General features: G+C 45.6%; 1 protein-coding gene across 4 annotated transcripts in view; it reads left to right on the top strand.

Moving 5' to 3' along the window:
* The window catches only part of PISD (phosphatidylserine decarboxylase), a 149,864-nt gene extending 136,373 nt beyond the window's left edge, over positions 1-13,491 (top strand). For all 4 annotated transcript variants that reach the window (XM_069215085.1, XM_069215086.1, XM_069215087.1 and 1 more), the window contains 2 exons: positions 2,496-2,656; positions 10,986-13,491. In XM_069215085.1, coding sequence (XP_069071186.1) covers positions 2,496-2,656; positions 10,986-11,210 — 386 coding nt within the window. In that variant the 3' untranslated portion in view covers positions 11,211-13,491. The remainder of the gene's footprint in view (positions 1-2,495; positions 2,657-10,985) is intronic.
* The last annotated feature ends 2,295 nt before the right edge of the window (positions 13,492-15,786 follow it).

The raw sequence follows: 15,786 nt of genomic DNA, 5'->3' as shown, positions 1-15,786 counted from the left end.
GAGAGGAAGCAGAAGAAATAACAACAGACGCTATGGTTGGCACCTTCAGGAATATCATTGGGAGATAGCCATAACATGCGGAGGGCGTCACACCATGTTTTCTGTTGGAGGACAGTTATTTATAAAAGATGCTGATAACAGTTTATGTAAGCTGTATGCAGTATATGTAAATGCAATCTTACCTGCTCTAGTAGTGGAAGTTGCTGTAATTAGTTCCCCAGCTATCAGGAGACCACGGGACAACCCAACCGGAAACTCTTTTGAAATGACCTTCGGTGGAACAGAAGTTGTGTGACTGAGGCCTCCAACAGGATAGTGACGAAGGAGGAAATGCTATGGACCCTCAGGCTAGGGAAGCAAACCTATAACATGCTAATAAACAACAATGCCCCAACTGCAAACCCGCCCTAGGGCAAAAATAAACAACAACAAAAAAACAAATGGAAGGGTACACAGCAGATGCGAACTGACTGGAACAAGAGTAACCGACCAACTGCTGTTGCCCAGCATTCCAGGTTTTCTAGAGACTTGGCTGTTATCCTAGCTATTCACCTCTTACACCCAGAAGTCTTCTTGTGCCTACAATGTCTTTCTACGCATCCCAGGAAGTGGCTTAGTCCGAGTCCCCTGGCCCATGCCCAATACCAGTGACTGATGCTCCAACCTCCTTTAAACCAAAACCTCCATTGCTGTCGCCTGATTGGCCGAACCCTCGGAGACAGCCGCACTGGTCATTGGACTAGTCGTAATAATGATTTCTGAAACGGGCAGGGCTAGATGCTTCTATAAATCCTGACGGGTATCTGGTGTGGACGACCTGGTCTTTTAAAGGCACAAAAGTCTCTAGTGTGGGGGAGATTAGATGGTTAAAGGGACTGATCATTCTCGGGCGTAGTGAGTATAAAGGCTTTAAAGAGTACTTTGAGGAAGAAAGTAGAAGGTGATTGTTGATACTGAGGCATATATACATAAAATATTTTTGCATTAAATTATTCAGAGTTTGTGACACGTTCATGACGACAGAAAAGATGTTTTCTTTAGCTATAATCCTTGATTATATAATTATGCTTTGCTTTTAGAGAGCACATAACAAAATGCGGACCAAGGTTTGATTGAAAATTGCAATTTTCCTCAGTGCAAAAACAAGCATAAATATCAGTGCTACAATAATAATGAATCAACACCTTTCATGATATGAATTCATAATATGACTTCAGTCTCCTTTAAAATGTTGTGAAAATTGAATGCATGCAATAATATTTTTTGAAGGCACTCAGATTATCCCACATCAAAGCTACCTGATATTTTAGGACTTTCAAATGATTCTAAGTGATTACCATGAGTGTTAATCTATGTAGGGCAGTTCACTGGTGTTTGTGTCAGGTGTCCTTAAATATATTACACTCACACCCATATTCTACAACCAGGGTAATCATGTGGTTTAGAGTATCATCGCAGGCTCTTATATTTTTCTGTCACTTTTTGAACCATGAAAACGTATACCTAGAGTTCGCAAAGTGCGAAGAATTTGTTCCATAAGATAACTGATAAAACATTTTTGCATATTTAAGCAAGCTTTAATTCGAGGGCGGGGATTCGTTCAGCCAATATATGTATAATATATCACTGACAAGAGATTAATGAATATGCCAGGCTTCTTCAGAAGGATCTAGCAGACCACTTTGTGGAACATGTTGGGCATTTTAAATATTGCGTGCACTCCATAGAGGAAATCCTAAATAAGATATTATTTGGAAAATATTTTAGTGCTGCACTTCGTTAGTTGATTTAGGTGTGTCAAATGTTTTTTTGTTGTTGTTTTTTTTGTTTTTCTTTCTAAACCTTCAACATTTTACTTGTGTCTGTAATTTTGCTTCCTGGTTTATGCACACCAACGTATGTATAGTTGTGCTGTTTAATATGGTACAGATTAATCTGCAATCCTCCCATCGGCCAACCAATGCTGAAACATTTAGGTCTCCCTTTCTCATGCGCACACACACACACCCTTCCCAAACCTTCCGAAAAAATATATAGTAAGTTGTGCAAAGTGTGAAGCAAGAAGGTGCTGCATCTTTACCATACAGTGTGTCTGGTTACAGGCTTTTTATGGCAGATGGTCACTCTGGTCATTAAAAAAACATAACATTTGTGCAACCCAACCCGAAGGAGGCAGGAATACACACTCATGCTATCCAGTATCATAATCTACACAGTTTTCATGAGAAGTAAGTAATTCGTTTAAAAGTAGACCAATTGTCTTCTAGTTCTGTTGCTTGCATTAGCCAATGCTTTGTCAGAATCTGGATTTCAAATAAACAGTTCTTGTTCCTCTTGCCTTCCATGGCCTTTACTCTTTCAGAAACCGTTATTGATTCTCTTCAATGTGTATTTCAAGCATATAGTTGTTTGCCAGTGTTCTGCCTTTGCTAGGGCTTAGAAGCCAGAAGCACAGTCTTTCAGTATCTCTATTCATAGTATTATTTTTCTCACAGGCTCTTTGATGTCGGTGAATCCTGGGGTCGCTCGATGGATTAAGGAACTCTTCTGTTACAATGAACGGGTGGTCCTCACTGGTGGTTGGAAGCATGGCTTCTTCTCGCTGACAGCCGTAGGAGCTACCAATGTTGGGTCTATTCGGATCTACTTTGACAGGGTAAATTTTATTAAAAGCCTAGCTTTGTTAAAACAGTTCATATGCCACACAAATATTAATAGTGTTAACTGGATGTTTCTAGTGACAGAGGTCCTAGACTAGCAGTGGGGTTAAATGTACAGATAGATGCACCGTGCGTAGCATTAATTTTACAGCATGGCGCATATTATCAATTTCACAGATAAAATGCACCAATAAGTGATTATACTGGATTTATTTCTGCTTGGTGGTGATGTTGGATGTAAAGCTGGGTGTACATAAAGGATAAGGGCATTAAATTCAGAGTAATGCAGGAAGATTCTGTTTAGCTGTGGGAATATGTGATTGGTTGGATGATATTGAAGGGATTTCTTATTTACTGGTATATTGGAGATATAAGGTGGGTTACTGGGAGGCATTTTATTAGTAGAATGGGATGGCCAGCCTGAAAAAATAAGATAATGATGGGACTGGGTGGATAGCTGGAATGCCCAGAATCATGATGGGGGTTCAATGAGTAACTGGATTTTATTAAAGTAGTGAATTTCTGGATACATTGAATGGCATTAGAGTTGAATGGGCAGCCCGCAATACATAAAATGGCGTTGGAGATGGGTGGGTAACAGGATTGCATTGAATGGTATTGGAGGTGGGTGGGTAGCAGGAATGCATTGAATGGTATTGGAGGTGGGTGGGTAGCAGGAATGCATTGAATGGTATTGGAGGTGGGTGGGTAGCAGGAATGCATTGAATGGTATTGGAGGTGGGTGGGTAGCAGGAATGCATTGAATGGTATTGGAGGTGGGTGGGTAGCAGGAATGCATTGAATGGTATTGGAGGTGGGTGGGTTGCCGGAATACATTGAAGCATTGGAGTTGAATAGGTAGCCAGCATGCAGTGATTGGCATTGGAATTGAAAGGGTAGCAGGAATGCGTTGAATGGCATTGGAGGTGGGTGGGTAGCAGGAATGTACTGAATGGCATTGGAGGTGGGTGGGTAGCAGGAATGTACTGAATGGCATTGGAGGTGGGTGGGTTGCCGGAATACATTGAAGCATTGGAGTTGAATAGGTAGCCAGCATGCAGTGATTGGCATTGGAATTGAAAGGGTAGCAGGAATCCGTTGAATGGCATTGGAGGTGGGTGGGTAGCAGGAATGTACTGAATGGCAATGGAGGTGGGTGGGTAGCAGGAATGTACTGAATGGCATTGGAGTTGGGTGGGTAGCAGGAATGCATTGAATGGTATTGGAGGTGGGTGGGTAGCAGGAATGCATTGAATGGTATTGGAGGTTGGTGGGTAGCAGGAATGTACTGAATGGCATTGGAGGTGGGTGGGTAGCAGGAATGCGTTGAATGGCATTGGAGGTGGGTGGGTAGCAGGAATGCATTGAATGGCATTGGAGGTGGGTGGGTAGAAGGAATGTACTGAATGGCATTGGAGGTGGGTGGGTTGCCGGAATACATTGAAGCATTGGAGTTGAATAGGTAGCCAGCATGCAGTGATTGGCATTGGAATTGAAAGGGTAGCAGGAATGCGTTGAATGGCATTGGAGGTGGGTGGGTAGATGGAATGTACTGAATGGCATTGGAGGTGGGTGGGTAGATGGAATGTACTGAATGGCATTGGAGGTGGGTGGGTAGATGGAATGTACTGAATGGCATTGGAGGTGGGTGGGTTGCCGGAATACATTGAAGCATTGGAGTTGAATAGGTAGCCAGCATGCAGTGATTGGCATTGGAATTGAAAGGGTAGCAGGAATGCGTTGAATGGCATTGGAGGTGGGTGGGTAGATGGAATATACTGAATGGCATTGGAGGTGGGTGGGTAGATGGAATGTACTGAATGGCATTGGAGGTTGGTGGGTAGATGGAATGTACTGAATGGCATTGGAGGTGGATGGGTTGCTGGAAAGCATTGAATGCCTTTGGCGGTGAGTGGGTAAGTGGGATGCATTGAATGGCATTGAAGTTGAATGCGTAGCTGGAATACATTGGCATTGGAGGTGGTTGTGCAGCTGAAATGTATTGAATGGCATTGGAATAGAATTGAAAGTTACATTTATTGTGTCGCTGTGGCAGGATAAGTTGATGAGAATACATTGGAGTTGGATAGGTATCTGGGATTAATTGAATCGCAGTGGAGTAGGGTAGGAAGCTAGAACACATTCCTGTTTCAAATTTCTCAGTGCAAGATGTGATGGAGTGGTTTCATCCTTTGGATTACCTTTTGCATTGGCGCTTTTCAATGCATACTTTGGTGCTGCAAATTGTGTGTTAAAGTAACCGATACAGGAAACATAAATCCCATCTGTGAGTGCTACGTGGCATTAGAATGGTTCGTGTGGAGAAGCTATTTGTCACCAGTGTGTCTGACAACCGGCCTCCATAAAGGTTTCATTTGGTGCTTGTGACTTCTTATTTACAGCATGTCACAGATACTGAGATCTGAAGTTTGCCTCTCCGAGTTTTTCTCTAGTTTATTATTTTCAGTAATTATTGTGGCTTATTGTCTCAGTTGAATTGCAACATCGGAACTGGGGAATGCAGAAATTGGATGATTGAAATGTGGCATTCTTCATCATCAGGCTTCCCACACCCTGGGCCAAAATGAGTCCAAGGTGGGCTCATCCATAGTAAGTGATAGCGAGGACTTTTTTTAAAACAAATAATTGTAGAATGGTCACTCGACATCAACCATAGATGTGAACTGTTAAAACGACCTACAAGGCGGATTCAGGGGTGATGGGCCGTAGCCAAGCCCAAGGACCTGGCCATAGCTCTGCTATCCTTAAAGCACTCCAGCGTGGATTCCACCTTCTCTCCAAAAAGGCGAGACCCATCAAAAGGCATGTTTATGTGGGAAGTCTGGACAGTCTCTGAAAAGCCAGTTGTTCTCTGCCAGGTGTAGTGCCACAACGCCACCAACAATAAAATCGACCTACCCAGCGAGTCAAGTCATTTCGAACCCACACCTAATGGTGAACTTATATGCATCTCGCCATCAGCAAAAGCCTGGGTAAGTATGGCACAGGATCTTCCACTACCATAGGCAGCACTTGGACAACTGAGCCCCATACGGGATGGGAATAACCACCCAATAGGCACGCAGTATTTATTGACCGCCGTGGTAGGATAACAGAAGAGGACCTTCTCTTGCCAAAGTTATCCAGCCCCTTGGATTCCCTATCCGGGGGAGTGGTAGAGAACGTGGCGGGATGGACGTGTAGGCTTGGACTACCAAGCTTTCCAGGGTGGGGTTCTGGGTAAGGAAACTGGGGTCCTCATGGGTGATGGTGGAAGGCAGTCCTAAGCACTGGAGCACTTGTGCAGGACTTGGACTTGGACCAGGCCCGGACAAGGACTTTTGTAAGGGCTTAATTGAAGGGGATAAGGGGTTTGGAAGGAGGGGACTACTGGCTGAAGCAGTTATGTCAAGATGTCGTCTTTACTGCCACAGTGGGCAACTGAAGGTCCAATACCTCAGCTGCCCTAAGCACAACCATTGCAAAAGAGGATCCCTCCTCCATAGCCACAGTAGGAGAAGAGACTAGGCCAGTGTCAGGTAGGTGGTAACCACAAGGGTCCATAGACCCACCCCCATTCATCTCCCTGTCCAGGCCAATCAAACAAATAAGGCATTAGCTCCACTGTGAAAAGCAGGTACCTGGTCGGTGTTGGACAACGCCCATCCGGCTCCGTGTCAGTCAGGAATAACAATGGGGGTGGCACAGAGTTGTCAGGGGCGTCAGCACTGGTGTGGGCGCTATGGAAGGTCTCGGTGACACTGGTGGCTCCACTCTGGATCCAGCAAGGGATCCATGGGGCCTGACTGATGCAGAGGGCAAATCTGCCTGCACGGATCCAATAGGGGCCACTCCTGCGGGGCCCAAAAGTACTCCAGAGGGGCCGGGGCCACCCAAATATGAGGCGGGTGGCTAAATAGAATTCTTTCAGCTGTGCACGAGTCACTCCAACTCCGGGGAAGCGCAGATCAGACCTGGGTTTAGGTTCTGCCGACTTGCGGGACCTGGAGTGCCAATGCTCCTGTGTCTTGTTGAAAGACTTTAATGGCCCCAGCAAAGTGAAAGACCTCTTCAACTTCTTGGAATTCTTGTGTGATTCAGACTTCCCCGACGACTTGGAGTGCTACAGCGGCCATCAGTAAGAGCTCTGCGAACTGTCCCAGGTCATCATCTTGAGTATCAAGGCCTTATTGGCTATGATCTGAATCTGAGCCAAAGAGGTTGTGAAGTGAATGTCTGTTCTAAGACATTGGTAGAGTCTGAAAGAGGCTGTATTAGTAGAGGCAAAAATAGAGGACGCAACTTTGACCAGTTCTGTTCTGAGTCGAGCAGCACAATGAGTTTTTCCTCTGGCGTCAAGGCATGTGTTGATGTGGGAGGGACTGGCGGGGGTTGTGGGGCCGGTGTTCGGATGGACGGCGGCTGTGCAGTGAGGCTGAATCTCACAGCAGGGTTGATAGGCAAGCTACCTCCTGGGATACATGGGACCGAAAGGTGCACCAAAGGGTACCAGTGCCGAAGATATGCAACATGGCTTCCTTGAAAGCTTTCATCTACTGTGGTGGTGGTGGCAACAACCCCGGAAACTCTGAATGCATTGATCAAGTTGGAGAATCAGTTCTTGAGTAGGAGTTCTATTCAGACTTCTTATACTTCTTTTTTGTCTTGCACTTAACTGAAGACTTGGAGTGGGAAGATCATTTGTTGAGGGATGGCCTCAACAGAGGAAACGGTTCCACCTATCAGGAACAGTTTTTCCTTGCTTTCTGACAATGTTCTGTGATGTAGGCTTTGGCTTTGTGTCCCTGAATCACCCTCAGGGTCATCCTAGAACCATCTTCACAAAAGACATGCCTGGTGAATGTCAGTGATGATCCTTACTGGGCTAAAATCCTGTTGTTTTAGGGGGGTGACATGCCACTTGCACACTGCAGAAATAAATGTTTTTTGTCTAGACTTAAGAGTGGGAGAGTGATCTCTGGATCTGCATCACAAGGTTGAGAAAGAAAGCAACTGGTGTCAGTGTGCAGGGGTGATAATTATAAGTAGCTCCAGTCTCACTTCCTGGACAGGATGGCGTCAATGTGGAGCTGCATGATGCCACCTACCAGCACACGAGGGTATTGCTGAAAAACATTCCCCAGATTCAGTCTGGCACCTGAGGGTATTCATGAGGTGAGGAATCTTCAATCAATCAGGATTTATACAGCGCTGCAAATCACATGTGAGGGTCTCAAGGCGCTGGCATTACTAGCTCTTGAGCATTGCTCTGTTCATTGAAACAGCCATGTCTTGAGTACTTTTCTGAATTCCCAGAGCGATGCAACGTTCCTTTGGTACAGGGGGAAGGTTGTTCTATGCTTTGACCGCCAGGTGAGCGTAGGAGCATCCGGGGGGTGTCTGCGAGGAAAAGGGAGGCAGATCGCAGGTGCCGGGAAGGTTGGTGGAAGGTCGTTCGTTTGTTGATATATTCTGGACCTTTGTTGTGCAGGACTTTGTATGTGTGGGTCAGCAGCTTGAACTGGCATCTCTTCTGGATCGGGGAGCCAGTGGAAATTCCTGAGGTGCAGGGTGATATCCATCTGTCTGTGGTTAGAAGCATCATTAAGAAGTAGCAGTTTGGCACTTGTGGTCCTAGAATAAGAACATTTAAACCTTCCAAAGGTGTGTATGTTTAAATCATTTGATGCCCATAGACTGACCACTCATGCTTGCTACGCTGCAAAGTTGAAGAATTTTGTTCATTACTGCATTCAAAATGTATTGGATTCCCTTTAAAGGTCGTAAATATTTCCTTCATCCTCCATCTGCAGAAAGCAGGAACAGCTTATACTGTACAGCTTCACTTGCCAGCCATGGCTGCATACATGCAAAATAAAAAGCTCATCCGCTTTGAAAAACCATGTAGTAAAAGCTTTTATGGAGTGGTCTCAAGAGGGTCATACCTTCTAGACCACACCCAATACCTGCTTGGGACTTAAATGTAGTTCTCACTAGGCTCATGGGCCCACCTTTTCAAATTCTACGTTCAGCGTAATTCAAATTTCTTGCACAGAAGGTAGCTTTTCCTATAGCTATTACTTCACTTAAATAGTGAGTGCCTAATTCCCTAAGAGCCATTTATTTAAGTACACAGGTGCAGGGTAGAACTCCTTACTAATTGGGGGCAGGTGGAATGTTCCATTCTGCTTCTTGGAGTTTGGCTACTCTGCTTTACTCGTGTAATGCAGTGTTCCATCCAAATTCCGCCAATCACTGCATGGTAGAATTTTTTTCACACAAGGCTTCAGGAAATGCACGATTTGGTGCCCCCTAGCACAGTTTTCTAACGTGGGTGGTCATGGTCAGAGGACTGCTTCTTGAGTAGATCTACTGCCCCTGGAGTAGATTTTCTACTCGAGTGGCAGCAAAATCAACTCAAATGGCCACCCACTCTTGGGCAACACATGGTGCTGTTTGCACTGATTTTTCAGCACCCCTCGAGCTACCGGTGCTAGATTGCAGAGCAAATGGCTCATGGTGCATATTTTCCATTTGTTGGCGGAACTCAGCGGAATCGAGTTCCACCCTCCCTTCGTACTAATCTCAAGTTTTTACCTAATATGGTTTAGTATTTCTATTTGAAACACACTATTGAGCTGCCTTTTTTCTTACTGCAGTCTGATTCTGTTGCAGAGAGCTTTACATATTCTCTGTGTGAAACTGGCACTCGTAATATATTGACTGTACAAAGTCTTTGCAGGACTAACCAGCTCTTTGTTACTTATGTTAAGCCTCACAAAAGTCAGCAAATCTCTAAGGCAGGCACACAAGATGGATTGTAGGATGTATTCAGACTTGTTATGCTAAGGCTAACAGCCCCTTCTTCAGTGTAGAGAGGTACGGACAGCACTCTACCATGGCATTCCTGGACAACTTCCCTTTAGCTGATTTATGTAAGGGAAACAACATGGTCAACACTACACATGTTCAGAAACATTACTGTGTGTACATATTAGCCCACCAACAAGTAATCTTTGGCTAAACTGTCTTAAGAACGTTACTCGAAACATCTGCCTCATTTGCCCGCTACCTGCCGTTGTGAGGGTACTACTTTGTTTGCTACAAAGAAAGTGTATATCTTCAGCCACACATGGTAGAAACGTGACTTCCCTGTAAGCGTCTGCCCGTAGCTTGCAGTGCTGTAGATTCACACACACCCTTGGTCATCCCCGGAAAGCTGGAAGTGATTACACATGTTCCTTAATTTTCACCATACTTTAGATTAAGCTAAAATGGACAGGACGCACATACTTAATATTATGCTCCCCTCCACTACTGCCTTCCACCTTCAGTGTGCTAAGCATGGAGTTGGTGCCCATGAGCCTTGTGGACTGCTGGAGGAGTTCCTCTACATCCCGTGACTAGAAGCCTCATGGAAAAAAATATGTAATGTTCAAATCCACCACTTGATGGCAATATTGAACAAAGTACGTGAATCCAAAGCATTACAAGGGAACAAACAGATGCTTAAAGAGTAAGTAATAGTTTCCTGTTGTCTCCTCTGCATCTGTCTCTGTAATTAATTAGCAAAAAAAAAAAATCAAGCAGAAGAAATCTCGGTCTGTATGGCAGTGCTGAGGTGGACGGCCATCTTGGACATCTCTCAAGCAGCAAACGCTACATCAGTCAGTCACTTGTCCAACTATAGTTTTGACTGTTACTGTTTATTTTTTCTTTTTCTTATTACATTTTTGCTCAGATCTTCCTCTCTAAAGGTATAATGCTAGAAAGTATTTTCAAAAGGAATTGACTGGAAGGAGTATTGATTAGAAATGACTAGGCTTAGGTAATGATTTTCTGATAGATTATACCTTCCTGAAAATTCACAATAACATTCTCTCAACCTCCGAGTGTTTGTTGGGCGTTGTTATAAAAGCACTATTTTCTAAAAGTGGGTTATTTTGCTCAGTGTCTTACGGGTGGGGTAATTAGGGGGAGCAGACATTGAGCCTGGTCAGCTTCACAACTAAAATTATTCTGAAAACTACCTTAGCTCGTCATATGTGGCTCTGACCTCTTGTATTGCAGGAGATACGTCATTGAGAAGATAAAGTATTTGTCAGAAGAAAATTATCTGTGATAAGTAACTTGTTCTTATTATTTTGATTCCAGGGGACCTGTTGTTTAATGCATTTTGTCATAGCTGCAATGCTAGACACCCTTTAACATGGCAGGGACTGCGCTTTCCTGTCTTGTGCAGGCTGTGTTGCATGATAAATGTCTGCGGTGGAAGCAGAATGCTTTGTATGCTGATTTGAAGTTTTTCCTTTACTCTCTTCCCAGGATCTGCACACAAACAGCCCTCGGTACAGCAAAGGCTCCCACAATGACTTCAGCTATGTCAACAACAACCGCGAGGAGGGCATCCCCATGCGGAAGGGAGAGCAACTGGGAGAGTTCAACCTGGGCTCCACCATTGTGCTCATCTTCGAGGCACCAAAGGACTTTGTCTTCAGCCTAAAGGCCGGCCAGAAAATCCACTTTGGTGAGGCTATGGGCTCCCTGTGACCACTCTACGTGGCCCCTTGCACAGCCTCATCATGGCCCCTTTGCAAAAGCTCCACAAGGCCTCCTTGTGAGAACTTGTAGCATGTCTGCTGCGGAACTTCAGCGGAGGAGTCGACGCGACTCAGGAGCTGCTAGTGGTGCGAGTTTCTGCAAGGCAGTATTTAAGGCGACTGTCTAGGTGAAGGGTGGGACGTAAGCTATCACAGTCGCAGGGTATCCTCCCACCTCAAGGTGCTCTCGAGGGTAGGGTATCCCCAGGGCTGCCACAGCCTTGGTTAGACGGGCGTCTCAGCATCCTGGGCACTATTACCAGCACATCCTTCTCGACTGGTGGCACCTGCCAGCCAGTCCTCTTTGCACGTCAGCGATTTCTACATCTCCCAAGCACAGCACTTTCCAGCTGTTCATCACCTTTGTAGCCACTGTCCAAATATCCCCTTTTTTAACAATGCTGCTCTCTGCCAACCCCGAATGTCCAATCACATGGTTGCACTGTTAGATGAACTGTACCAGTGCCACATTGCAAACCACCAAATTATGTTTGCCATTTTGGAACTTGATTACTACAACGTGAATTTACAATTCATTGAGAAAATCATGTTTTAATTAACAACATTTAGCATCAGCGGTCAGCGTTTCCAACAGAAAATTTTAATCATTCTTAATATGAATCGGTGAAAATGCAGTCTTTGAGTATAGATCCATCTGCAGTGTTTGTGGCGTGAGCCCCATGGCACAGTGGCTGCCTCCAGCAACCTTTACCTGTTGGGGCGGCCGTCCTCTGTCAGCTTACTTTGGGGCAGTTGATAGGACAGAATTAATACTGCTCTGTTTGCTCCATTCTGCTGGTTGAACTTTTCCATTTCTGTACTTGAATTTCTTGCGAATTAGTTCTATTTTGAATTGTATTTATTTGTATTTCAGTGCATACAAATGCCCTGCAGGGTTATCGGGGCGCTGTAGTCGTATTTTAACTTTTTTTTTTTTTTTTTTTTTTTGTAAATGCGTCTCTCCAGTATGTTTTCTTCTTGACACTTGATGACACCCTCTCTTCACTGCAGTCTTGTATGCTGTCGCTGCACAGCAGCATGTCCTTTAGTATTCTCTGTGTGCAATACGAGGGGATTGGTGCTTTGGCTGGAAACAACCCGTCCCCTGCACTGCTAGTGATCCTGTAGCTTGAAGCACCAAAATGTGCCCGGCACAAAATCTTATGTCTGCCAAACAGCAGCAGTTGAGGAGCTTTGGGAATGAAGACCTTTTTGTCCTGTAGCCAGTTACATTCCAGTTACTGCTGGGAAAGAGGTGCTTGCTGCAGATCCAACCAATTGTTTTGGGAAAATACCCCTGTCTTCTGTCACCAGCGCTGGACTCATTTGAGAAACAATGATATTAATATTTTTTTTGCTGTAGGGATTTTTATCATTGAATCTGCCCAGTAGATGTTACATTTCCCCCCCCTCCACCCCCCCCACAACCAACACACACACACTCTCTCTCTCACACTCTCTTTAGTCCCTAGTTGGAAAACAAACAAGGCCGCTCACATCAATTGCCTTTCAATTCAAACCTCTGAGTGACACACTTGCTTCCCTCTCCATCAAACAATATTATTGGTTTTCACACCCAAAGCATACTGGCCCTTTTTTATTCCCCTAAAGACCTATGGGAAAATCAAAATACTCAGTTGTGCAGCTAGGTGAGATGACGGAAGAAAACGCCAACTGCTCAGGGAAGGGTTGCCATTGCAATTCTACTGGTTGGTGCTGAGGTGCATTTTCATGAGGGCATAGAGCGCCATCCTTTTTTTGATATATTGCGGGCGGAGGCACAACAGACCTGGACTTGTGAATGGAGGCCAGATGGTGGCTTGTGGTGGGATTCTACGCTATGGGTACCGAGACATCACTGCAGGTTGATGGTGGAAGGCACCTGCTTTTAAACGGACACTGCTGGACCAGAGCAACAGCTCATGGCAGTCTTCTTTCTTATATGGTGAACATTTTTCTTTTTTGTGCTCTTATCACTGTGGAAACCTGGCAGGTCACCAGGCATGGAGGGAATCCCTCTCGATTGGCACTTCTGGCGGAAGCTGCAAGCTGGGTTCCCACAGGCAGTATATCCTACTTCTGCCTGGAGAATCCATTGACATTCTTCCACTGTATCAGTAGCACCGTATTTTTGTATGGAAGGAAAGTGTACAATTTGGTTAACACATTAATTCATTTATTTGCTGACTTTTTTTGAAATAAAAAACTAAAAACTTGAGAACCACCTAAAATTGACTCTGTTCTATTCCTTAGAATGAATTTGGCTGGCATCCTGAGTGAATTCTTGAATGCATGGATAGTTTGAGTTGGTAATTGCACACCTTCATGTATTTATTGGACTGCTTTGTACATTTCTGCCTTAACAGAAACACATTGTTCGATGGCATGTGTGGCTGTAGATACACATGCTTTGCATTATCCTGCTAGCTAGTGTTGGGTCCAGAGTGTTACAAGGTGTTTTTCTCCGAAGATGTTTTTCGAGTCACGGTGTAGGTAAGTGCCCTTGTAGGCATGGTTAACCCCAGCCACCCCCCCCCCCCCCCTTTTTTTTTTGCCTGAAATTGACAGTGTGTGCTGGGATCCTGCTAACCAGGCCCCAGCACCAGTGTTTTTTCCCCAAAAACTGTACCTTTATTTCCACAATTAATACACCCCTGGCACACAGTTAAGTCCCTTGTAAAAGGTACCCAACGTACCAAGGGCCCTGTGGCTAGGGAAGGTCCCAGAGGGCTGCAGCATATGTTATGCCACCCTAGGGGACCCCTCACCAAGCGCATGCAGCTTGTGTGTGCATCCTGTAGGTCCAGCGATCTCTGAGAAGCCTCCAGAGGACTGCCTGCATCACAGGACCAAGAACTCCTGTGGACTGCGGACCTGTCTGGTTCAGACGTGTTCCTTTTCGCTCCGCGTTTCGGTTCGGAAAGATAGTTAGATTCTCGGAAAATTCGACGGTATTGTTTGCGCTCGGTATCGGGTTAGTTACAACAGATCGACACCGAATTTTGAAGAGCTCCGGTGGCCCTTCGGGGTTTTTCGATCCCCCGGCGGACCACGTGTCTCTTCAAGGCTAATGGAACGGACCCCATTCCGCTTCTGCCCCAAATGTCACAACAAGTATCCCTATACAGACCAGCATCTGGTCTGTAACTTGTGTTTGTCTCCAGAACACAAAGAAGATACTTGTGAAGCCTGTCGAGCGTTTCGGTCGAGGAAGACATTAAGAGACCGAAGAGCGAGAAGATTACAGATGGCATCGGCGCCGACAGGACAAAGACACCTGGAGGAGGAAGAAGAAACCTTCTCCATCGAGGAATCGGACTCGGACAAAGTTGATTCCGAACAGACGCCTAAAACCGTGAGTACGACGTCGACACACAAAACTCACGGAAAGACCACAAAAGCCCAGGGGACGCCACCGCCAGCAGGCCATGGCTTAACCCGAAAAGTAGGTGACCGATCATCGGCACCGAAAAAGGGCACGCATGTGTCTAAGACATCCGACTCCGGTCGAGATACCGGCACAGAGCAGACTCGACCCCGAGACAGCGGGTCTGAGCAAGTTCAGCACGAGAAGGCGGCACCGAGAGACCGGAACGCCGAAAATAAAGTGTCATCGGAGCCGAAAAAGACTGCCAAAAAAGTTTCCATTCCGAAACATCCGGCCTCTGAACCGAAAAAAAGTTCCTACACAGAGGAACAGGGACTGTCCTCACAAATGCAAGGACATAGGTTTGGACAAGAACTAGAGTCAATGGAGCCAGACTACACTCAGAGAAGGCTCCACATCCAAAAGGACACAGGGAAGATAAGTACTCTTCCCCCAATTAGGATAAAAAGACAAGCAGCCACAGGCAAAGGTGGTAAGACACGTAACACCGCCACCATCTCCACCACACTCAACGCACACATCACCGGTAGCCACTCCACCACTGATGCAGTCCAACTCATACTGGAATGAGTCAGGACGATCCCGACGCATGGGATCTTTATGATGCGCCAGTGTCCGATAACAGCCCAGACTGTTACCCAGGGAGACCGTCGCCACCTGAGGACAGTGCAGCCTACACACAGGTGGTGTCAAGAGCAGTGGCATTTCATAATGTCACCCTCCATTCAGAGCCTATTGAGGATGACTTTTTGTTTAACACACTATCCTCCACTCATAGCCAATACCAAAGCCTCCCTATGCTACCTGGAATGCTAAAACACTCCAAACAAGTGTTTCAGGAGCCTGTGAAGGGCAGGGCCATAACTCCAAGGGTGGAGAAAAAATACAAGCCACCGCCAACAGACCCGGTATATATCACGCAGCAATTAACACAAGACTCTGTGGTAGTAGGGGCAGCTCGCAAGAGAGCAAACTCTCACACCTCGGGAGACGCACCACCTCCAGACAAGGAGAGTCGCAAGTTCGACGCTGCGGGGAAAAGGGTTGCAGCACAAGCGGCCAACCAATGGCGCATTGCCAACTCACAGGCATTGCTGGCAACATTTCATTGAACACTTACCCAAGGAGTTCCAAAAAA

Source organism: Pleurodeles waltl, chromosome 11 (genome assembly GCF_031143425.1).
Source record: "Pleurodeles waltl isolate 20211129_DDA chromosome 11, aPleWal1.hap1.20221129, whole genome shotgun sequence".
NCBI lineage: Eukaryota > Metazoa > Chordata > Amphibia > Caudata > Salamandridae > Pleurodeles > Pleurodeles waltl.
Note: the sequence above shows the minus strand (reverse complement) of the source record. Positions and strands in the feature narration are given on the sequence as shown.